General features: G+C 51.4%; 1 protein-coding gene across 1 annotated transcript; it reads right to left on the minus strand.

Annotated features, from left to right (window-relative positions):
- Window positions 1-2,063: 2,063 nt before the first annotated feature.
- LRRC75B (leucine rich repeat containing 75B) lies at window positions 2,064-22,084 on the minus strand. The gene is made up of 4 exons (XM_033076016.1): window positions 21,768-22,084; window positions 17,145-17,273; window positions 14,176-14,288; window positions 2,064-3,725 (listed from the first exon to the last, which is right to left on the minus strand). The coding sequence occupies exons 1-4, from the start codon at window positions 22,023-22,025 to the stop codon at window positions 3,203-3,205; spliced, it is 1,023 nt and encodes a 340-aa protein (XP_032931907.1). The 5' UTR covers window positions 22,026-22,084; the 3' UTR covers window positions 2,064-3,202.
- Between the last annotated feature and the right edge of the window lie 872 nt (window positions 22,085-22,956).

A 22,956-nucleotide genomic window follows, 5' to 3' on the forward strand; every position in this document is an offset into this window, starting at 1 on the left:
ATATTTATTCACAGCCAGTTCTCCATGGGGAGCTTTCTGTGTGTGGCAAAGCAACCAAGTGCATATAGAGGAATAAACACGTATGCCACAGCTGCTCAGCTGAACCAGCGTGTTTCCTGCTGTATCTCCAGATCCTGGAGCTGCCAACTGGCAGGTGGCATCGCCAGTGATTGGCACAGAATTCCTCTGCAAGGGGCTGAATGTTTCATCCCTGTCCTGCTGGGTAGCAGAGCTCAGACTGAAAGCACAGCTTTGAGCAGGGCTGGAAACAGGCTGGGGCTGAGCCAGGGGCTCTGCAGGGAAGAGCTGTGTCAGGGGTGCACCACACACTGAGGGTCTCACCTCGTTTTAGGGGGATGCTGCTGTTATGGAAATGCTGTGAAGATGCCTCAATGCAGAGCCCTAAGGGGACAGTGCTCAGAGCCAAACACCAAGTGTTGAGCAGCACTGCTCCCTCTTTGCAGATATGCACTGGCTCCCCAGGCAGCTCCAAGCCTTTATTTAAATGCTTTGTGCCCGAGTTTTCTTCTTGGCACAGAGCAGAGTGCTGCTCTGCTTAGACTGTAAGAGTTTAAGCAGATCTTGCTGACATTTGAAATACTTTTCATTTTTGCTGAAAGGTATTTTGGAAGGAAAAGAAAAGATGAATACCATCTCTTCCACAGCAGGGAAGGGCTGAGCCTGGAGAGTGGTGGTAAATGGAGTTGCAGCCAGCTGGGGCTGGTCACTAGAGGGGTTCCACAAGGCTCAGTATTGGGGCCAGTTCTGTTCAATGTCTTTATTGGGTGTTATGAGGGGTTCAAGAGCATCCTCAGCTGAATTCACAGATGGCACCAAGTTGGGTGGGAATGTTGATCTGCTGGAGGGTAGGAAGACTCTGCAGAAGGGTTTGGACAGGCTGGATTTGATGGTCCAAGGACAATCGTGTGAGGTCCAACAAGGCCACGTGCCAGGTTCTGCACCTGGGCTCCAAACAGGACTCCAGGCTTGGGGAAGAGCAGCTGGAAAGCTGCTGAGTGGAGAAGGCCAGTGGCATCCTGGCTTCTATAAGCCATAGTGTGGCAGCAGGACTGGGCTGTCAAGCATTCAACAGGATGCCCAGGGCAGTGGTTGAGTCACCATCCCTGGAATTATGTAAGAGGTGCAGCTGTGGCACTCAGGGACGTGGTTTAGGGGTGGGCTTGGCAGTGCTGGGTTAATGTTTGGACTCAGTGACCTCAAAGGTCTCTTCCAACTAAAACATTTTTATGACTCTTTAAGATACTTCACTGAGAAGGGAAAAATGAGTTGTGAGAAGAGAGCAGGTGGTGGCTTTTGTGCAGGTTAACATGAAGGTTACGAGGCCCTGCACCTGTGACTGGAGTGCAGATAGGACTGGGTCCAGCATTTGCAGTGTCAGATTATGGTGCTCAGCACAGTGTCTAACCCCACATTTCTTCCTCAGGGAACTGGTTTTGTCTGGGGCTTTTGGTGGTTGATCAGACACCAATACCTTCCAATGCGTCCTCACACTCTTGCTCTAAAGGGAATAGTTCACTTGAAAAATATCACCAATTTACTTCTTGCAATGTCTTGTAAAATTAGTAAAGAGCATGAAAGGTGTATCTACTCCATGTGAATTTGGGTTGTTTTTATATATGAGTGTTGCTTATATGTGTTGCTCTGAGACTCACAGAGACAATCAGCAGAGGAAGGCAAAGTTGCCATTGTTAATTGAGAAGGGTGAGGATTTTTATGTTGTTTTTTTTTAACATGTCTCATTTCTTTAACTTGTAACTCTTTCAAAAACTCATGCACTCTGAATTCCTGAGGGGACAGATAATTGGGAGGACTTGAGTTATCAGCTAAATCTCATCAGTTTATTTCTACCATCCCCTGGCAATATGAAGGATGGCAGCCTCCCACAAATGAACATCCACGTTTGTCTTTCCTTAAAGGAAAGACCCACACTGCCCAGTGTGCATGGTACCTGATCCTGTCCCTCAGGCACTGCAGGAGGGCTCTGGTCCATATTCCAAGATCTGTGCACCACCCAGATACTCAGACTCTGAAGTGCTTCACGCTCATGTCCAAGAGAACTCTTTATTATGTTTACATAGAGCATGAGCAATGTGGAAAACACCAGCAATTCTGCATCCGTGGCTTGGTTTCTGGACAGCACTGGGGATGGCGAGGCAGCTGCTCACGTCGTGGCTGCATTACGAGGTGTGCAACGTGCCACGAGGAGCCAAAGCTTTGCACTTCTGATGGGGAAGCTCCCACCTCTGGCACATTCACTGCTTGCTCCTCTAGAGCCACAGTTAGGTGCTGAGCTGTCAGCTTTTCCTCAATTTCACTTGGAACTTGCAATTGTAGTACCTTGGAACTTGTAATTTTAGTACAAAAGCAGAGTTTTTGAAACCAATCCTACTAATCCACAAGACCGTTCCCCTTCCCTCTCCTCCCCCCTCCTCCCAATCCCATCCCAACTCATCCCATCCCCCATGCTCCCACCAACACATACCTCCTTCCCCTCCCTCTCACCCCGGTCACACAGCAAATATCCTGATGCTGCAGTTCCAAGCCATGTGTCCGCCCCAGCCTATGTGATCCAATGGTCTCTGACCAGGTCCCTTTGTTCAGACGTTCATACAAAACACACAATAGGAAAAAAACAAAACAAAAGGAGCCAGACACAAGAGGGAGACACACTGCCGGGCTCCAGCTCTGGCCTCTGAGCCCTTCCACTAAGCTCCACAGCACTAGGCTCTTGGGGTACCTCCTTTCACACTCAAGGCTGCAGGTCCCAAGGTTTCCAAAGTGCATAGGAAAAGGAAGAAAGGAAGTAAACTACAAGCCTGTTTCTGTTTTAGGTTCCCCCCAGTCCCTTTCCCTCAACCCAATGGCTGCTGGAGGATATTCTTGACTCCGACAGGTCTTTTCCCGTCTTCCAGTGAGACCCTGCCTGGGGACCAGGTTCACTGTAAGTCACTGGTTCCTCTCTGGAACGTGGGCAATGGGTTTGGCAGCGAGGGGAGGGAGCGGAGCACGTTGTGGGGGGACGACAGGCTTTTGTCTCACAGCAGGTGGGGGGGAAGATGTCAGGGAAGGCGAGAGGAAAGAGCCGAGGGAAGCCGGTCAAGCTGGCCCCTCTGCTTGATGTTTGTACCCAAAACTTCTCCTTGGGGTTGCTTCAGCGTGCCAGCGCCGGCCCGCTGCTCAGTCACCTCTCGCAGCCCTGCTGAGAAAAAGCACGTGGCGGGGCGCTTCCGGCTGCTTCATCCTCTGGCTGGCTGCCCTCGTGCCCGCCGGCGATCTCAGAGTCGCAGTCAAGCGCCTCATAGATGGTCGGCAGCGTGGTCTGCTGGCTGAGGCGCTTGCGCAGGCCCACCAGCAGCGGCTGCGGCATGGAGGAGACGTCCACGTTGTTGCCGAGGTCAACCCAGGCCAGGCAAGGGAACTTGTTCATGTCCTTCATGGTGTCAGTGAGCTCCTTCATGGTGGCCCGCGTCAGGCGGTTGCCGTTGAGGGACAGGTGGGTGAGTTTGGGCAGCGCCCAGAGGAAGGGCAGCAGCAGGCGCATCATGTCATCGTTCAGCTCCGTGAAGCTCAGGTCCACCGAGGTCAGGCGCTCCCCGTTGCTCTGCAGGTAGTAGGCCATGCGGTGGACATCCCGCATGGTCAGGGGGATCCCTGACAAATCCATGGAGTCCTGGCTCACCTTCTTCTGCAGGCTGGTCTTCAGGCTGATGGTGGGGAAGGGGAGACAGAGAGATCTTTAAGGGGAGCGCTCCCATCCACCTCACCCAAGTGAGAGAGCACTTGGGGCAGGGAGAACTCATTGACAACATGGGCTAGAATGTGAAGGAAAGGGTTAATAGAGCTCACTGGGGAAACAAGCATTTGCACCAACCTCAGGGCAGACTGTCCTGGGGCTTTGCTGTGTATTCTCAGCACTTACACATAAACTTTGCCAGAACTGGCTCCATACAGGTTGCTGAAGTGTCTCTGACTAGCAGATGTCAAAGGGTTTGTCTGTGTGTGCCCATACAGGCGCTCATGCATAGAAAGCAAAAATAACCAAGGCAAGCAAACTTTCCAAGAGCACTGGTTTACACTGTGTGGGGGCTGTTTGTGAGCTGCCTCTCCAGGTGAATGCCAAGGTCTGTGCTACAGAGCAGAGCAGTGTTAAACGTCTGAGAAATGGATGTTTCATCAGGAAAGCAATAGATAGGAAAACTGCACTCCAGGAATGGATTTACTGCGTGTACCTTTAAAAGCCTTCACGAGCAGCACTTAGTCAGTAAGCAGCACCAGTGGCTGCCTGTTTGGGTCTCTGTGGTCAGCAGATCATCTGGGATCTGCTGCAGTTATGAGGAGTGGGGGAGGGCACAAGGGTGCTAAGAGATGGCTTCAGCCGTTTCTTTTGTCTGCCTGGCCAGGGGAGTGAGGAGGAGGCAGGAAAGCTGCGTTGTGAGGTTGCTGGGTATGCAAAGGGAGTGGGCTGTGGAGCTTGATGATGGACTGTGGGTTTGTAAGAAGTGGGGACTGTGGGGTGGGAATATGATGCAAAATTGAGCAGAAATGTGTGTTGGTGTAACATAGGAGAACCCAACCCCTTAGAGCAAACTGTGCTAATCTGGCTGCTCTTTCACACACATCTTGCCTTAAGGACATGGGAGCCCCAGTAGGACCCCCCAGCCATGTGCTCAGGGGGTCTTGTAGGTGCCTTACTGAGTTTGGGAGGATCAGGGTGGGTTAAGCATTAACCACCACTTCGAAGGTCCCCATTCTTCCTATCTGGCTCTCTGTAGTGTCCTGCACACCTGTGGCACAGCCAGTCCCTGAAAGCAATGGGTACATGGGGACATGCAATCTCCTCGGAGGAGGCTTCAGCACCGCAGGAGCTCCCATGGCAGGTGAGAATGTCCCTCCAAGCCTCAGTATTGCCAGGCTCTGCTGGAGCTGTGCAGAGGATGTGGCACTGCCTCTGTAGCTTTGCTTTACACATGCAGTTCATGGCATCCTAGAAATTTCAGCCCTTAATAATCCCCTATAAGCATTGTTGACTCAAGGGAGTAAATGTGCACTGGTGCAGGCAACAGCCCTTTGTGGACACATTCAACACTGGCACAAACCTGTGCTGCACTTCCTTGTAGGAGCATGAGGCTGAAAGACCTCATACCCTGCCCTGTCCATTCTTAAGCCCACAAATTGCTGCTCTAGGTTTAGCAGTACTTTGCTCAGGCTACTTCTGTGTGTCCTTGTATTTCCCATGGGAATTCACTGTGCAAGGCTGAAATTGTATCTGCAAGCATGCATTTGGACTAATGAGCAATCATGGCAGAGAGCTAATAACAGCATAAATTAGCTTCTATTCAGACCTGAAATATTGTCAGTAAAATGTATTACTTACTAAATATTTACGTGTCAGATGACCCACACTACACCTCAGTGGATCACAGGAGGGGCAAGGGGAGCAGTGCTTGTCTGTACTGTCACACAGCAGGCACTGATGTGCTGGGGAATTGTAATTGGTCTGAGCACACAAGGGAGGTCACCAAAGGGCCTTGAAGATGACACTTGATATCCCTCCACTACCTGGGCCCCAGAGATGGGACTGTGAAGAATTAATCCACCACACTGCTTGTAGCAGCAGTGCAGTTCTTTTCCCTGCTGCAGCAGCTCTGAACTGTGCATGCTGTGACCTGGGTGGCACTGAGCAAGTCTCACTTTTCCTGCTAAACCAAGGGATGCTTCAGATCAGCCCAGGCTCTCTGGGAGCTATATTTCTTCAGCTCTCTTGAAAAACAATGTGTGTGTTTTGGGACAGTTTGTCACCAATCACCGGCAGTGGTGTAGCACAGCCCACCACAAAAGAGGGCTCATCTTGTATGAAATTTATCAGGACCAGCCTTGAAGCTGGAAATGTCTCAGGTTTCCCCTAGCACAGGAGCCATCCCTCTAGCCATGCTAGGTATTTTATCTGGGTGTTTGATCTGGAGTGCTTGTTCTAGCAGAACAGAGCATCAATGCACAGTGCAGGTGTGCATTCATACAGGCCAGGTGGGACAGGGAGAAATGGAATGGAGTGTGAGCCTGAGTGCACAGGGAACTGTCCCCTGTATCCACAGGGGGCTGCTACAAGAGACACAGCAGCCTTCTCTGGCCTCTGGGGCTGTAGAATAAGGCTTTCTTGGGAGCGTGGGGGTTACAGGATAAACAAGCACAGAAACAAGCCTGTAACTACTTCAGTGCCTGTTTGTATGAATGCAGCCTGTGGCTCCTGGAAATGCTCGTCCCCAGTGCTGTCAAGCCGTGGCAGATCCTGGGTGGGTGGGAGACAAGAACGGAGACGTGAGCATGGGGGCACCTTCCCCAGCCCTAAGCCTTGTCTCCATCTGTGCAAAGACCTTCCTTTCTATAAAGCTGCAGGGCAGGAGCCTGGTTTGGAGTGGGGCTGGGAGCCAGGCTGGAGTGGGGACCACTGGAGGGCACGTCTGAGCCATGTCCAGCCCTCAGCATTCAGGTGCTGCTTTTCCTGTCACGTCTGCAGCAGGGGGCAACTTTGAAAGGCTCTGGGGGTCCCCTTTGGAGCCACTTGGCTCTGAGTGCAGACAGTGATGACTGAAGGGAAATGTCTGAAAGACAAAAGCAGTGTGCTCGTCTGTCTGCCCGTTGAGCCTCCCTCCTGTGACTGCTGTGTGGAGGCTGCAGTAATAAGTCACAGATCGTGCTCTCACCAGAGCAGATACCTTCTGCTGCTCTCCCCAGCAACAAGCCAATACCCCAAGGAGGCTTTAATCAAGCAGACAAATTATCTTCCCATAATTGATTCTCCAGACTGGACTGCTCCTGGCTGAATGTGCTTAAACCCTCCTGTCCTGTGCCAGAGCCCGCCCTCCCTTCTTTGCTGGCTTGTTTTTCTTTCCTTTCCTGTGTTTTTTGCTGCTTCCTTTTGCCCTCATTGCTGTACCTGCCAGGGTGACTGGGCCTCCTGTCTCAGGACGGGGGGCTCCCTCCTTTAAGCTGTTCTCTTGCCTATAAAAATGCCTCTTGTAGGGCTGTCTGTAGGAGCCTCATCCTGGTGGACACAGCCCTATGCTGCAGCCAGGCCCTCAGTCTCTGGTAAGTGCTGGAGCATGAGATACAACACCCCACGCATGCTGTGAGCCCTGGCAGCCTCCTCCTCACCTCCCTGGTGTTTCTGTGCAGCTCCAAGAGGCACAGCTAAATCCCATCTCCAGGGCAAGGCACAGAATAGCTGCCCACTCTCTCTGTTGCTTTAGAGGTAAATGGGTCTGCAGTCAGAAATGGGTCAAGCAGACGTGGGTAGATGCTTTACTCTGAATTATCTGACACTTGGTATTTTTTTGGGAGCCCTGAGAGGGGCATGATACACAGGGCACCGAGCTCTCAGTCACTCGTGCAGCAGCTGAGAAAATACTGGGTTTATTTCCAGGTAAATAGGTCATCTATTATCCCCTAATTTCTACACCTGAAACAGGCTTTAAGATTGCTTCAGCTGCAGAAGGCTTTTTTTCCTTTGTGTGAGATACAACAGCTACTTAGCAGTGTGGCTCTTGATGCCCCTGGGACTTGTGGACAGAGGCTGCAGAGCACCGGGGGCTGGATTAACCTACTGGGTCTGGAGCTGGTGCTCAGGGCACTTTTGTCATTGTGAGGATTTGCATCTAACCAGGACCTGGACCCTGGAGGCAGGGCAGCAGACTGTGTGTGTGTTATCTGCAGCAAGCCTGGAGAGGAAACAACCCTCCACTCCCTCAGATGCTGGAGAAATGGCTGAAAGTGAGAAATTCTTGGAAACTTTGAGCAAGAACCAAGGGCAATCAGCAGCCCATCCCCTACTGCCTGCCTGGGGCTGCAGCATCCAGTGAGGAATGGTGCTGGCCCAGAGTCCTGTTTGTAAGGGATCAGCACCCTGTTTGCAGCCCTTGTCCAGCCCTCTGAGGGATGGCAGCTCTTTGAGGTGCATCTCCTTATTTCTGTGTGAAATGTTTTACTTTGCATTGTTCCCAACTCCCTTCTTGGGGTCTGGCTTTTCTCCCATGGACAAGGGGGCAGAATTCCTTCCACCCTCACTGCCACCTATCCCTTCACTGGGATAATACCAGCAGTCCCTCAGCTCCATTTTGAGCCTGGCTATGGGAGATCCACCCTGGGTCAGCCCAGACCCAGAGCAGGGCCTGAGGGACCTGGGGGTGTCTGGAAAAAAAACCTCTCAGTGAGAAATGTGGGCTGGAAAGGAGGTGAAACCATCTTGTGCCTCCCCAGGCTTTATTTTGGGATAAAAATCTTCCTCTTTCCACTAACACTCAGCCACTATTCCAGCTTCCTGGGAACTCAGCTAGCATGAGCAAATACAGAACTGTCTTGAAATGGGACAATTAGGAGGCCTGAAATTAATTGCTAGTTGTTTGTCTCCAGGAGCTGTCCCAAGAGAACTAATCCTTAGGCCATCTTCCAGGTCCTTCTTCAAGTCCATGAAGCTACAAGCTCAGCACATTTTGGGTTTTTTATTAGCAATGAATCCCATCAATTTCTTGCTCATCAGCTAAACTCTTTGGTGGCTTCAGGGAAGGGGTGTAATGGCTCCTGAGCGTTGCCCTGTTGGGACTTGTGGCAGTCACAGTGGTGTCTGGCCTCCTGTTAGCTTCCTGGGGTTTGGGGGAGCTCATTCAGCCCAAGAATGTTGAAGCTCCTGGAGTCTCAACTCATTTCCTTGTCTCCATGCTATGGAGATAGGCTGGGAGGAGACAGCAAGAGTCAGAGAGAATTTTGCTAATGAGGGATGCTCACTACTTAATGCCTATTTCTCTGGAGAATTACAGCTTTCTACACCTCTGTCTTTTATTTTTACATTAAATTTGTCTCCAAATATAAAACTTTGCTGATGCCAGGAATTCCCATTACTGTGTGCCCCCTCTGTCGTTAACAGGCACTGCTAGCAGTGGCTAATTAGCCATGAGTCAGGTATCTCTCAGCTGCTCTTTCTTGCACAGAACCTCAGGCATGTCTGGATGGCTTCCCCACTTTGAGCAGTGATTTAGGGGATGGATTCTGAGCTTTTTAATTGCCTGCTTAGCATAATCTGCTCGCTTTGCTTCCCCAGTGGCACAGGGCGCTGCTGTGCAGGGTTGGCTTTAGCTGCCTCTAATGCAACATTAAAAGGGAGAGAAGCCTCCAAAGTACTGACCTAGACTAACCCAGCCCCAGCTGACCTGAGGCTGGGGCTGGCCCTGCTGTGAAGAGGGGGCAGTGCACAAACAGGTCAGTGCCAAGAGAAGTCCCTCAGTCCCATCTCCATCCTTGTGCCCGAGCTCTCATCCTGTGCCCCAGCTGTGGAGAGGAGGCAAAGGAAGCCTCTCCCCTCTCTCACTCCCTCTGCAGCTGGGGTGGGACATGGAAATCTGTGGTTGCTGATGCAGCTGAGTGCCTCCCTCTCCCTGCCTCTGCTGTCACTTTGTCCTTGAAGGTTCAAGAGAGCTGTGAACCCTTGGCTTTTCTCCTGCTGCTACTTAACCTGTCCAGGGCCTCACATTGTCTCTCTTTTAGGGATTTAGGTCTATCCTAGCAAAGCAGGGAATGATGCTGCCTCCTTGCTGTAAATACCATGTAAAGACCCATGTCCTTGTCAGATCTTCAACGGGGAAGAGTCACAAAGGCACCAGGTCTCTGCTGATTGCTTTTAGCTACTCCCTGCCACCCAGCCTCTGTTTGCTCACTGTCTCTCCATCAGTGTCCTGCTTCTCTTGCCTGCCAGTCTTGGCCTTTTTACTCCTGACTCTGACAGGGCAGCCTCAAGCTGCTGGGTGACGCTTCCTGCCACCTCTGACAGCCTTTCCAAATGCATGGGCCTCTTGCTGCTGCTGGGAACCCTCCTCAGGGGGAGTGTTTGGGTGCTCTGCACTGTGAGGGCACAATTCCTGCCCCTGTCCACAACCCACCCACCAGCTCATGTCTGTCCATCTGACACTCTGTGAGCAGCAGCTCCTTGGAAACAGTGTATGGGGCAGCTCCTGTCCTCCCATATGATGTTCACCATGTGGCTTTAGTTAGGTGACTTGGCTGTCTCCCACTGAAGCAGGAATGATGGTGCCTGTTTACCCTGTTGCATAAGGGTGACATGAAGCTGTAGTTAATATTCCCCTCATGCCATGTGAAGGCTGGGATCTCATCTGCCAGAACTGTCAGCCTCAGTGCTGAGAGATGTTTTCAGGAGAAAAAACAATCTGAAGCTCTTTAGAGCTATTTCCTTGAAGTCCTCTAGACATGAGTGCCTTCACTGCATTTTAAAAGTGCATCCAATGCCGCAATGTCTGGCCAATGCACATCAATAAAAAGGGAGCAGTAAGCCCAGAAGGGATACTCTGCTCTCCACCCACTTTGGATTAGCGTGATGAAATTCACTCAGATGAGCAAAGTAAAGCTGTGGTGAGATTTGTGAAAAGGAAAGGCCATATGCATGTGCTTTGGGAATTAACTCCATACACACAACTGCCTTTGCTCTTCCAGAACCAGTCACTATGTGAAAAATCTGGGGTTTTTTTGTCACAATTATAAAGCTGTGTTTACTGCCTGCCTGCTTTGTGGATTCAGGTTGGATCCTTTGCATTCAGGAAAGGAAATAGTTACACTGAAGCTCTGGGAATGATGCAAGTGGAAGATACATTAAGATTCCCTGACACAGCCTTGCCAAGACAGTTCAGATGTAATCCAGAGTTTCCTGATCACAGTAGCAGACTGTGATCCAGCTCTCCAGACAAAGGCTCTCTTCACCTGATACCCTTCTCCCTCTCTGCTCTGAACTGCAGCCCAGTGTGTCTGGCCCTCAAAAAACAACACACCCTCTGGGTCCTGCCCTGTTCTGGCAGCAGATGGTGACTGTTTTCTTGAATTCAGCATGGCAGGAGGCCCCAGGAATTCTGAAAACAAGAATTAATAACATCTAAAAGTTCTGCATCTGTCAAAATGCCACAGAAATGCCATAGCCTAAAAGGTCTGTGTCTGTATAAAGCAGCACTTCTTAATCCATTACTCTCCACACACTAAACATCAATTTAATCAGAAAATGAAGCTGGAGTTATACAACACTCTAGAATGTATTCTGCTCGTTAAGTGGGAGTGATCTATACAACTGTAAAATGGTGCTAAAACTAAATTCCCTCTAGGATATAAAGGACTGAAAATTGTGCAGTAGTTATGCTAGTCCCTGCTGCAGAAATCTTATCCTCCAGCTTTTGAGCTTTTAATTTTAAAAACCCCAGGGTAAATCTGCAGGAGCTTATCTTCTTAGTTTGGTTGGGCAGCCAACCCAAGCAGGGCAGAGCCAGTGGGTGCAGGCTGTTGGCTGCAAACCTGAGACAGGATTTTGCAGGAAAGGAGCCCCTTCCTTTCAGAGTGGCAAACTTGTCTGAGTATCACCTGGGCAGCTGCAATAGTCTCTTGGGGTGACTGCACAGCCTGGGACTGCAGCCCTTCCTGCTGCAAGGCATGCAGCCACTCCATGGAGCCCACAGGCAGGGATGCAGAGGGCAAGCTGCCTCCCAGCTTCACCTTCAGCAGTTTAGTTAAGCACAAACACCAGACAGAGCCTGGGCTGGATGTCTGCTGCTCCCTCCAGCTGCTTGCATTGAGTCCATGGAGCCACAATGAGCTTTCTCCTTCCACATTTCTGTATGGGCTCTGCCTGAGCACTGAAACAGCAGTGCTTGAAGAGATGTATCTTATTCTTTTTGCTTTTCCAGCTCACAGATGGCTCAGGTTTGTACCTGCTGGATGTGGGTCTCACTGAGAGCAGCTGGGGATGTAACTTTGTTTGTTTAGTTGTTTGTGACCCACTGGTTTGGCAGTGGGGACAAACACCTGGTGCGTGATCTGACTCCAGTATTGCAGGTCCCCTCCATCCTCTGTACCTCATCTCCATAACAGCCCAAATGTAATTAAAACCTGGCAGATGCTCTAAGCTCTCTGTATGGCTAGGCTTGCTAATTATCTCCTGGACCCATCTAACATGCTGCCAGAAAGCAGAAATTGCATTTCAGAGGACAAGTGAGTCCAGCATCAGCTTTGTGAAAGCCAGATGCCAAAGCCCAGGGGGCTGCAAAAGTGAGAGGAGAATTTGGTTTCTGAATGTGGTCTCCATGCACAGATTCCTCCCTGCTGTCCTTAACCCCCACTAGATTTTAGAAATTCCTTCAAAGTACTGCTGCTGCACCCAGGCTCTTTGCAGGACCTCAACAGCAGGAAGGGCACAAGCCAAGGGCACAGGGTTTGAGACAGACTCTGTAGTAAAATACTCCCACTAGCAGACAGAGACAATTTGGAGAGAATTTGGATCATGTAGAAACAGCCTGCCTAAACAAACTTAGGCCTTGGTATCTCCAAATGAAGCAGCTATTTCTTGCCTTCCTGCTACTGGCAACACCCATTTTCTTGCAGCGGCCTCAGATGCCAACTCTGTAGGCGTCTTTTGCTGCAAACTGCAAACCATTTCATCTCCACACTTACAAGAGGAAGCTCTGCTGTTAAATATTTAATCAAAATTAATTTGTGCCTTATGTAACACACTGTAACTGGGTGTGGCAGCCAGGCAGGGCAGCCCACTTTAGACCTGTATTTCCCTCCATTGCACATTGCCTTGTTGTCCTCTCCCTGCTTGTGCTCACAGATGTTCTGTACCTGGCCAATACCTGGGGCCTGAGCCCTCTCTGTGGGGTGGTCACTGAACCCAGAGCTCTCCCTCTGGCCACAAACCCCCTCTCTGTTGTTACTGAGTGATGGTTGGCAGCTGTGCCATCACAGGGAACACTTCCAGTCTGACTCTTCATCCTGAAGTCCAACTGGAGAAGAGGTTTGCCTGCCAGCAGGAGTTTGGAGTCCTGAACTTCTTATCTTTAAATTTATCTTGGGAGGGGAAAGGGATGAGGTCAGAACTGCCATCTACATCCTGCATGACCAGTATTCTGCAGGATCCTATAGGGAAAAGGTCACTGAGTGGGCCTGGAAAAGGACTCCCTGAGCTCTGAAAGCTCAGTCTTGCTCTGGGCTGTGGCTGTTACCTGCAAAGCACAAACAGTCCTGCCCTGTGGGGGGCTGGGCTGAGAGCACTGGGAGTGCTGGGCTTCACTGGCAAGGTGGGGCTACAGGTGCAAGAGGCAGATGGAAATCATGGTAGTAGGGATTTTATTCCTTAGGATGCACTGGGAACCTGCCTCTGAGCCAGAATGAAAGGTATGATGGAAATGTCAATTCCCATGGGGGATTTTAAGTTGCTGGCACACACATCAAAGACCGAAAGCATCAGAAAAGCCCAAGGCCATTCTCAGAGTGCTGCTGATTTTGCATTTCTTTTTATCCAATCCTGCATTTATTCCTGTGAAGCTAATGGGGCTGACATGAGCTCTTTTCTTAGTCACTTCTCTGTCTTTTCTTCAGCAGTGGTGATCTGTGTCACAGGAACAGGGTTTGCTCCAAGAAAATGACAAGAGGAGGGGTGGATTTAGAAGACATGGGGATTGCTCTTTATCTGGGCAGCAAAACCAGCAAGTGTCAAGGAGGGAACAAGTGTGGGTGTCTGAATACACTTCTAGTAGTGAAAAGCAGCTGCCATCCAGTAGCTGTCAGTGACCAAACACTCTGAGTTGGGTTCTCTGTGCATCTGCACCATCCCAGGGCCCTCTCCCAGTGCTGGCAGAGAAGTTAGAGGTGAGCAGGATGGTCACCTCTGCCAGCCCCAGTGGGGTGATCAGCTGGTGCCTTGTAATGGGACACTTTTCCCACTGTCAGGGAAGCTTTAAACCAGGACAGGGAGTGATGCAGAGCTGGGAACAACTCTGTTTGGCACATGGGTGTTCTTGCAGGCTGGTAGCTTTGGCCATGCTCCCGGGGCCAAACACCCTGCAAGCCCTGCAGGAGGGTTGTCTGTGCTGTGCACTCAGGGGGATTGATTTCAGTGCACTTCAGAGAGAGTGAGGATCTGTAACACCACACAGAAAGGAGCAAATGGCAAAACAGATCACAGAGAAGGGACCTGGGGCTGGGCTGTCACTGTTCTCAGTCCTGCCTCTCTCTGAGTGGGCAGTGGTGGCAGGCTGGGATGGTGCTTGGCTGCAGCACCATTTGCCCAGGCACATCCCCCTCTGTGCCCATCCTCTGGTCCCTCCAGGTCCTTACCACACTTGGGACTTCCTGCGGGGCATCCCGTGCCGGTGCCATTTGGAGTGCGGGGTCAGGTGGTAAATCAGCTGCCTGCAGATCCTGTCTGAGGATTTCCAGGGGTCATACTCCTGAAAGCAAAGGGACAACTTAGACTGCCTGCACCATAGCAGAACATGAAAAAAGGAGGAAGGCAGAGGAAGATGGGAGAGGAATAAAGATGGCAGTGAGCAGGGTCATGTACGTAAGGGAGGAGGTGAAGAGAAGAGAGGATGAAGGAGGAGTGATGAGAAGCCTGAGATGCCTCTGCCACATGCCAACTCCTCCTGGGGTGGAGGAGGAGCAGCAGGAGCTCTGCACTGCCAGGAAGAACCCCAGCCCAGCCAGCATGTTCCTGCCCAGAGCAGGACTACAATTTCACAGCCTACCCAGGAGCAAGTGGAACTCAGAGAGGGGCTCGTTTCAGGGGGGACTGACAGTGCACTGCTGCAGGGACCCCTATGCTGCCAATTCCCTGTGCTACAGGACAGTGCTAAATTTCTATTAATTACCTTGTTACCAAGCTTCCCCAAACTCTGTCTGGACTATCTGACACCCTGGTGTGGAAAGGGCAGTAATTGGCCCCCTTGCCCCATCCCCAAGGTGCTTCTTGCTCCTCCTGCAGGGCACACTGACTCCACGACCTCCTGAGCTCTAGCTGGGAGATGTCAGGACAGTAACTTTGGCTACTCCCCCATAGTCCATCTTACTTCCTTGCAGTACACTCTGCTACTGGAAATTTGAGTTTGGGAGCTTCCAATGCCAGCAGTTCCCTCCTGCCCCTGCACCCACATGCAGGTGGAAGGAAAAGAAGGCACCCACATGGTTGCTGCCTTCCTGGGTTATTTTTGCACATGTTCTTTAGTGCCATGGCTTGGAACAGAACCTCTTCCTCTGGTGAAGCAGAATGGCAAATGGCAGCTGCTGAAGGGTGGGACTTCTGCCTTCTCTATTGTATTTTCCAATGCTGACAGATACCTGCATTCCAACTCCTCAGCCCTCCAGCCACAGTGCCAGATGTGCATTTAGGGATCTGCCAGGTGAACACCCAGTAAAGCTGTCAGGGAATGCACAGATTTATTCCTTATTGTGCTGCACTGGGGGCAACAGCTGCACTGAGACTCTGCTCAGCAGTCCCTGAACCAGCTGAACCCCCAGGGATGCACTGCCAGCACGTGGCACTGTGCCAAGGGGAGAGGGATCCCAGCTCAGCTGAGCATCCCCTGATCCCACCCCAGCTTCCCTAGGAATCCCATAGGGACTGGCCCATGCCTTTGGCTTAGGTGCTGTGCTCTAGAGTCCCACTGTGCTGGCAGGGCTGCAGCTGGCACTGCTGCCATCTACAGCAGCAAACCTCTCCAAGTGGGTGCACGTGCACAGCAGGCTCCAGTACAGCAGCTGGCACAAAGCTCTGTGAGCCACTGCTGGCTCACAGCTGAGAGTTACCCTCCTGTTCTTTCCTGTGTCCTCACTGATTTAATTTCCACTGACAGACTGGGAATTGCACTCAGCCTGTTTGCCTCTAATGCAGTTACACCCACCAGATGCTCAGCCTGGCTCGGAGAAGGGACGTGCTCTGGCATTGTTCTGGGAAGGTGCTGCTGCTGTAGGTACTGAATTTCTACAGCCACTTCATTAAACTCCTGTTGGCTCTGAAGGGCAGCTCAGGTGCTCAACATCTTCCTTAGGAATGGGGAAAATAATTTCTAATGTAATGGCACATGTCAGTGCATCCATAAGGCATGAAATCAGAGTGGGGGCATAAGCAGGTGTATAAAAATGGTCCTGTGTTATCTGCCAAACACAAACTGGGTTAGAGCAACATCCCCTGCTGCTGCCTGCCCTGAGGGCACTGCACAGCACGGGCTTGGAGATGCTCTGGTAGAACAGCTGGAGATGAGGTCAAGTGAAGTGTGGTTAAAAAGCTACTACTGCTACAATCATCCTTTCCTTCATGTAATTCCTGACATGAATTACACTTGCAAAGATTTTTTTTTTTTAGGCTGCGCTGCAGCCCAATAATGATGATTAAACTTTGGCTAAATGTAGCTTGTCTATTGAGACATGACTGGTTAATTGTTATCAGTGAGCCTCAGGAGATGGCAGAACAAGGTTAGAAATGCCACTAATCTGCACCAGGCATTCAGTGTATTCCCTGGGGCACTGCTGCTTGCTCTGAGCTGTGTGTACTTAATATCTCTCTTTGAATAGGGAAATTCACTCCATTCCTCTCCTTATAAAGCAAACATGACACTTGCCATGCCTAATGAGCAAATGGATACAATGCAAATCAAAGTGTTTGTGGTGGCAAAGGGTAACAAAATCGATGCTGGTTGTTGCAGTGGGACTGGGACATCTGTGATGTTTGCCTGTTCTCAGCCCTGCCTTTCTGTCCCTGCTCTCCTCACCCTCTGTGATACTCTGTGACACCTCTGGGACACTGTGCACACAACACATTTACCTCCTGAACCCCCACTGCAAATACATTCCTCCAGAACCATTCTCTATGGGGAACTCTGAGAGTTTATGGGGAAATAATGCTGGGTTGAGGTAGTTAGTTGGGCAAAGGGCCCAGGAAGGGAGAGGTGCTTTTCCTGCAGAGATCTCTGCTCTCCTCTGCAGCCCCATGAGCCCCCCATGAGCTCCAGTTTCTTTGAACCCCTGTGACAGCAGTGATTATGGCTCACTGCCCTGTCACTAAGTTTACCATGGGCACAAAAGTAATTTCCTAATATCTGTGCACATAACCACTCCCTCCTTCAGCTGCACTCATGTTCTGAGGTAGTTTTAACTGATTTCTACAGAAATGTGCCCCACAATCCATAGGCTGCCACCCCCAGGGCACACTCTGCCTGCTCTGGAGGACTGACTGCAGCACCAGCTGCCCCAGCAGGGCTCTGCACCAGTGCTGGGCCACAAAGTCCTCACTGAGCTGAGGGAGAATTCACCTTTTTGGGACATTGCAGATCTCTAGCAAGGCTCATCAGCAGGTCATGGGAGATGGGATCCACCAAGTTGAGGAAAGTTGCATTTTTGTAGAGCACTTCATTGAGAAATGTTCCTTCCAGTCCTAGGTCCTACAATAAAAACAGAGAGTCAGGCACACAGGCTTCCTCAGAGCTATATCCATGGGATGTTGTAAAAACCAGAAAGTAAATCTGATGAGGTGCCAGCTGGATGCCCAGTACAGGAAATTTTCCAGCAGAGGTGAAGCAGGCATGCCTGACCCAGCATTGCTGTGCTGGGGGGTGCAGGCAGCCAGGGAGCTGAATGAGATGCAGTGTTAATTTGAGCTGTCAGCCAAGGCTGACCACCTTATTTCCACCTACCACAGGAAGGTGAGAATTCTATCGTTTCCAGGCTGGAGCCTGCAGAGAATTAACTTCAGAGAAACACAGTTTTGTCATCCTCTATGTGTGAATCTGCTGAAGAAGCCAAGCAGGAAGGCTGGCTCTGAAGCTGCTTCTCCAATCTCAGCTTTTCTGGAACCTTTCTCAGGTATTTAGATGCTGCCATCTCCCTGGTGGTGGCTGGCTGAGCAGAAGTCCTGCCCATCTGTATGAGTTTAGCTGTGAATTTCTCAGTAAGAACTAAGCACTGGCAGTATGGGGTGCAATGGCAAATTCAGAGGTGGCTTTAGACCACAGTCAGAGGAACTCCTTCCATCTTCCACCATCTAAGTTAGGGGAACAGCTGAGGTCCAATTTATCTGTGTGGACCAGGGGATGGGGCACCTTTGGAGGAAACCTCAGCCTCTCTGGGAACAAAAAGCCTCCCTGGGGCCAGGTGGATGATACTGCAAAGAGCTAAGCTGTTTCTTGCTAAGAGGAAAGCAAAGAGCTAACATAATGACACAGTTATTACAATCAAAAGGTATCACAGAGCTGTGAAAAACAAACAAGATTTGTTTTAAATGTGGGAGATAGAGATCACATATTCACATGCAAGTGCCACAGGGGCAAAAAAACCCCAAACCCTCAGAGCAGAAATGTAGAAGAGAAAAACTCCCCAGCAGGGATAGTACTGATTCAGTTTGATTCAGTTGATAAGGAGGGCTCAGCTAAGGGAGGAAACAAGTCTTCTCCCCATTCTCTATGCAGCTAACAGGAGAAATGAATAAGCAAATGGGTGCCCCATATGTTCACACTGCTCTACTTGAGTGTGTGTTTCAGGCACCACCCAGTGACTGAGAGCTAAAAAAAAAAATGGAGTGAGAGGGGGAAAAAAAGCTGGATGTATGCACATACATCACCAGCAGGGACAGAGCCATAGCTGGCAGAGGTTTGGGATCTTAACTCCAAGCACCAATCAAAGCCAGTGCTGTATCCTGCTCTGGACATGCTTGATTGAGCAGAAAGCACAATCCCAAAGAGACACAGAAAGGGAGAATAAATTAAACACTTTACAGCCCCTTACTCTGCGTACACAAATGACACCCCTGAGCAGGCAAGGAACCTAAGCAGTGGATCAGTCCTGAAGGACAGACAGCCACAGCTGGATATGGGCCAGGAGCCTGGCAAGGCATCATGCCAGTGTCTCCCTCAACCATAAGGCTTTGGGGAAATGGAGCCTCCTACACCAAGTGTAATGTGCACAGATGAAGAAAGCTGCTGTGAGGATGGCATGGCTGGGCATGCAGCAGTGGATGTCAGAGCAGTAATTAAACTCCCCCAGTTGGAGCTAAACCATTAAGATGAATCTGCACTTCCATTATAAATCTTGCCTGCCAGGGTTTTGTAAGTAATATAGCTGTAAATATTCACTTCACATTGATATTCCATAAATTCTTAGCCTAGAGGCATTTTCTGGCTCATCTTAGTTATTTCCCTATCTTACTCCCTCCCTCTCTCATTTCTTGGAAAATTTTGTACCACCTAAAGGATGGCTGCAGACAGCAGAATATTGTAGCTCTTGCCAGTTCAGCTGGCTTAGTGTTGTTGTCTTAAAAATGACACTTTGCCATTGTCTCAGCACAGGGAAAACAGATTATAGCAGACTTTTTGCTGGTGTAAGTCTAATGTCTCCCTGGGCTTCAGCTGACTGATGCCCACCTAGATCAGCAGGAAAGCTGATCTGGCTTCTGCTGGTGGGCATTTCTGGGGCAGATGATGTGCAATGGAACTGTGCAAGTGTTCATGTACTAAGCACACGTGCCCCTGTGGTTTGCAGTCTTCTGAAATGCTGGGATCTCACATCTCTGTTAGTGGACCTGCTTCTGCCTTGCTTGCTTTACATTATCACACCCTCTGAACATCCTAGAAATAGTCTGCAGCCTTTTGAAGCCTGCAGACCACAGGCAGATACGTGAGCAGGGTGCCAGCAGGGCTGGGCAGGGGGTATGTGCTGGGAGCAGCAGGAGGCACACGTGGGATCTGTGTCCTCCCCTTGGCTGAGCTGGCTGCAATTGCAGGAGGCTGCAATCCCACCGTTTCTCTGCCTTCCCTGAGGTGTTTGGACCCTGGCCCAAGGCACAGTGATGAGGTGTGGTGTTAAGTATCCTCCCTGTCCACTGGAGTGAACAAGATATCTCTGTTTTCACAGGTAACAAACAGACCCTCACCTGGGACACACTAATCCGTGACTCCCGAGGTACTCCTGACACTGCCAAGGTAAGGAGGAACCTGCTGGGGACCAAGCTAAGGGGGGACATTGTTGTGGAGTGAGGAAAATCTGTAAGTTAGAAAAAAGGCTGAAATGAAGCTGACATGGGACATGTGAGGAGGACTGGCGGTGATTTCATGACCCCAGACTGGGTGACAGCTGGGGGTGTGGCACATGTGAGTGGTGTGAACTCTCTGCCTCTGAAACCTCTGAGCAGCCAATGAACCAGAGGCTTTGGGGTGCTGCTGGATGGGTTCCCATCCTGCTTGGCAGATGTGATTACAGGATGTAATGCCACTGTTCTGTTGTGAGCAGATGGACAGTCACTGTTTCAACACGGGCAGGCAGAGATGGGGACCTGGAATAACGTGGGGAACTGGAAAGGCAGTAAGCAAAAGGTGAATGTTCAGAACATGGTAATTCTCAAGTGCAGATGTAGGAGAAGCCAAGTATTTAACTGATCCTGAAAGGAGCTTAGAAATGACCCTCCATTCCATATGGCCCTGTGACTTAGCACTCAAACCCTGTCTGTTCATAGATGGACCTTCTGGAGACTCCAGGGTCTGTGGAGGAATTCAGTGCTTCAGTCTCCAGGAGAGGTGCTGAGCACTACAGAGGATGACATTCTGTAGTTCTGGCCTCTGGCATACCCTAGTAAAGTCTGTTCATGTTACATTGTCACATCCATAAACTGAGTGGTCACCTCTCTTTCTTCACAAGCTTCTTGCAATAGCACCACTCCAAAACTGCCTTGGAAATCTTATTCAACCCTTTTCTGGCATACTGGTGCACACAGAGGTTCTCTGCTGTGAGTTTATCTGTCTACATGTGTGGCAAGAAGAGTGTGGTGATGGTGGCAATCTTCAAGGTGAATGCTGAAGTAGTGGACAGGGAAAGCAGAGATGTAATTTTTGATCCTGTGAATTCTTGTGAGTGTGCAGCTTGCTGGTAGCCCAGGGCAGTGAGCACCACTATCACATGTGCTGTGAAACCCTGGACAGGCAGAGCAGGCAGGGCTGTTCATGCAGCTCCCTGCAGCTGGTGGTGTGGGTGAGCAAGCATCCAGTGAGCCAGTCCCTGTTCCACTGCACTCACACCCTAAGGTCACTTGCTACTAAGGCAAGAAATAATGTTCCCGAGATGAAGGAGATCGTTATCTAACGAAGCAACATGATGAGCTACAAGCTGAGGGTGCTTTATGTCCCCAGCAGAGGTGGGCTTTGTCCCCTGTGCTCCAGTTACAGAGTTGCCTGCAGTTTGGGGCAGCTGAGTTTGGCTGGAAAGGCTGGTAGCAGGGAGCGATGGAGGAGCTGGCTGTGTGCCAGCAGCAGGGCTCTGTCCTCAGCATCAGTTTGGCACCACACTGTCTGCACACTGCCTTTTCTGTTCCTGAATGGCGGCAGACAGAAACATGCTCCCACTGATACACTGACCCCTTTACCTCTCCTCTCAGCCTCGATTGTCCCAGAGGTCCCCTCCAAAACCATTTTGGGTTTTTCCAGACATATCTCAGCCACTCTGGCTGAGTGGCCATAATGGGATATGATGGCAGTGGCTTTTTTCTGGGGTGGGGGCATCAATCCTGAGCACACCCAGGGGCTGGCACGGAGGGGTGTGGATGAGCACAGCCCCAGCTCGGAGCCCCTTCTGCGTGCAGCACAGTTCCCCTCGCAGCTCCCTCCCAGCCTCAGGGTCTCAGCCTGGGGCTCGGGGAGGTGGCTGCTGTCGCCTGGCACGGTGGCCCCGAGCGGGGAAAGGACCGGGGCACGGAGCGGAGGAAGGCAGCACAAAGAGCCCCGCCAAGGAGGCTGCAAAGCCCAGCGCTGGGGAGGGGGTTCCTGCAGCAGAGCTCCGGGCCGGGCTGCACCCCCGGCCCCACGGCCCTTTGTCCCTGCCCGCATCCCGCATCCCGCACCCGCATCCCGCATCCCGCACCTCGCATCCCGCACCCCGCATCCCGGCGCAGGTACCTTCCTCAGCAGCCGGAGGATGTGCACGGCGTGCTCCCGCTTGTGCTCCCGGATGGTGGCCTGGATCTCCCGGAGCCACCCCACTCTCCGCACGTAGGGCGCGGGCGAGGCTTTCCGCAGCACCCCGGGCAGCTTCTGCGGGTGCAGGAGCAGGGACGAGAGGTGGAAGTCGCCGCGGCCGCTCTCCAGCCGCCCGGGGCAGGGCTCCTCGCCGCTCTCCTCCTCCAGGCTGCTCTGCCGGCTCAGCCGGGAGCCCATGGCCGCGCTCGGGGCTCGGAGCTCGCAGCTCGGGGCTCGGGCCGGGAGGTGCCGGGGAGGTGCCGGGGAAGGCGGGGGTCCGGGTGCCCCGCCCGGCCGGCCCCGCCCCGGCTCCCCGGGCTCCGCAGGAGCAGCGCCCCGGGCTCTGGAGCTGCGGGCTCCGTGCTCAGCAGCCGCCCCCCCGGGCAGCCCCGCTGCCTCTGCTCCCGAGGCGCCTCCTCCTCCTCCCGGGCTCGCTCTGCCGGGAGATGCTCGCTGGGGAAGACAAAGAGAGACGCGGATGCTGTCGAGACTGCTCCTTCCATCCAGGCATTTTATCACTGGACAAACTCTTTGAACATCGCAAAAGGTTGTCTAGATTAATAGTAGTTCAAAACACACCATCTGCAGGGACTGCTTCTGTGGGCTGTGTTTTCCACCAGTCTGCTGTTGGACCCAGAGGAAGTGTTTTACTAATCTAGAAAGTGGCAGGAATTTTGCCCACCACCCATCATCTGCAACTGATAGTAAGATGCTGGCACTGTTCCTCACCTGCTGTGGGTAGAACTGTTTTCCTTGTATGCATTCTTCCCTCCTCAGCAGTGCACAGCAAGTTTAGCACATGCATTTCCTCAGACAAAATCACTACTATCCAACAGGATGGTAAAAAACAAAGCCTGGATCCCATCTCCAGCCACTGAGATTTTGCAGGGAGCTCAGTCATGCTCCCAGCATAACCAGTGGCTCAGCCTGACCTATTTTATGGAATTGGAGCCATAAGCTTACTTCTGCTCACCACAGTGAGCCCGGGTGCCCATGGCAGGCTGTGAGTCCTACACAGAGCAGGGGTGTCTGGTGGCTGGATGTGAGGGCACACAGCTACAGGAACAACCTGGGGCTCCCACTGCCTTGTGCAGCCCCAGGCAAGCATCATCCAATGCATCTGTGGCAG

This window comes from Catharus ustulatus, chromosome 18 (assembly GCF_009819885.2).
Source record: "Catharus ustulatus isolate bCatUst1 chromosome 18, bCatUst1.pri.v2, whole genome shotgun sequence".
NCBI lineage: Eukaryota > Metazoa > Chordata > Aves > Passeriformes > Turdidae > Catharus > Catharus ustulatus.

Excerpts from the sequence above, each read along its gene's own strand:
- LRRC75B (XM_033076016.1), bottom strand. The coding sequence starts at position 22,025 with ATGGGCTCCCGGCTGAGCCGGCAGAGCAGCCTGGAGGAGGAGAGCGGC. Across the intron at positions 14,289-17,144 it reads ATCTGCAATGTCCCAAAAAG|GAGTATGACCCCTGGAAATC; the intron begins GTGAATTCTCCC and ends CTTTGCTTTCAG. Across the intron at positions 3,726-14,175 it reads CGCAGGAAGTCCCAAGTGTG|CCTGAAGACCAGCCTGCAGA; the intron begins GTAAGGACCTGG and ends CCCCACCATCAG.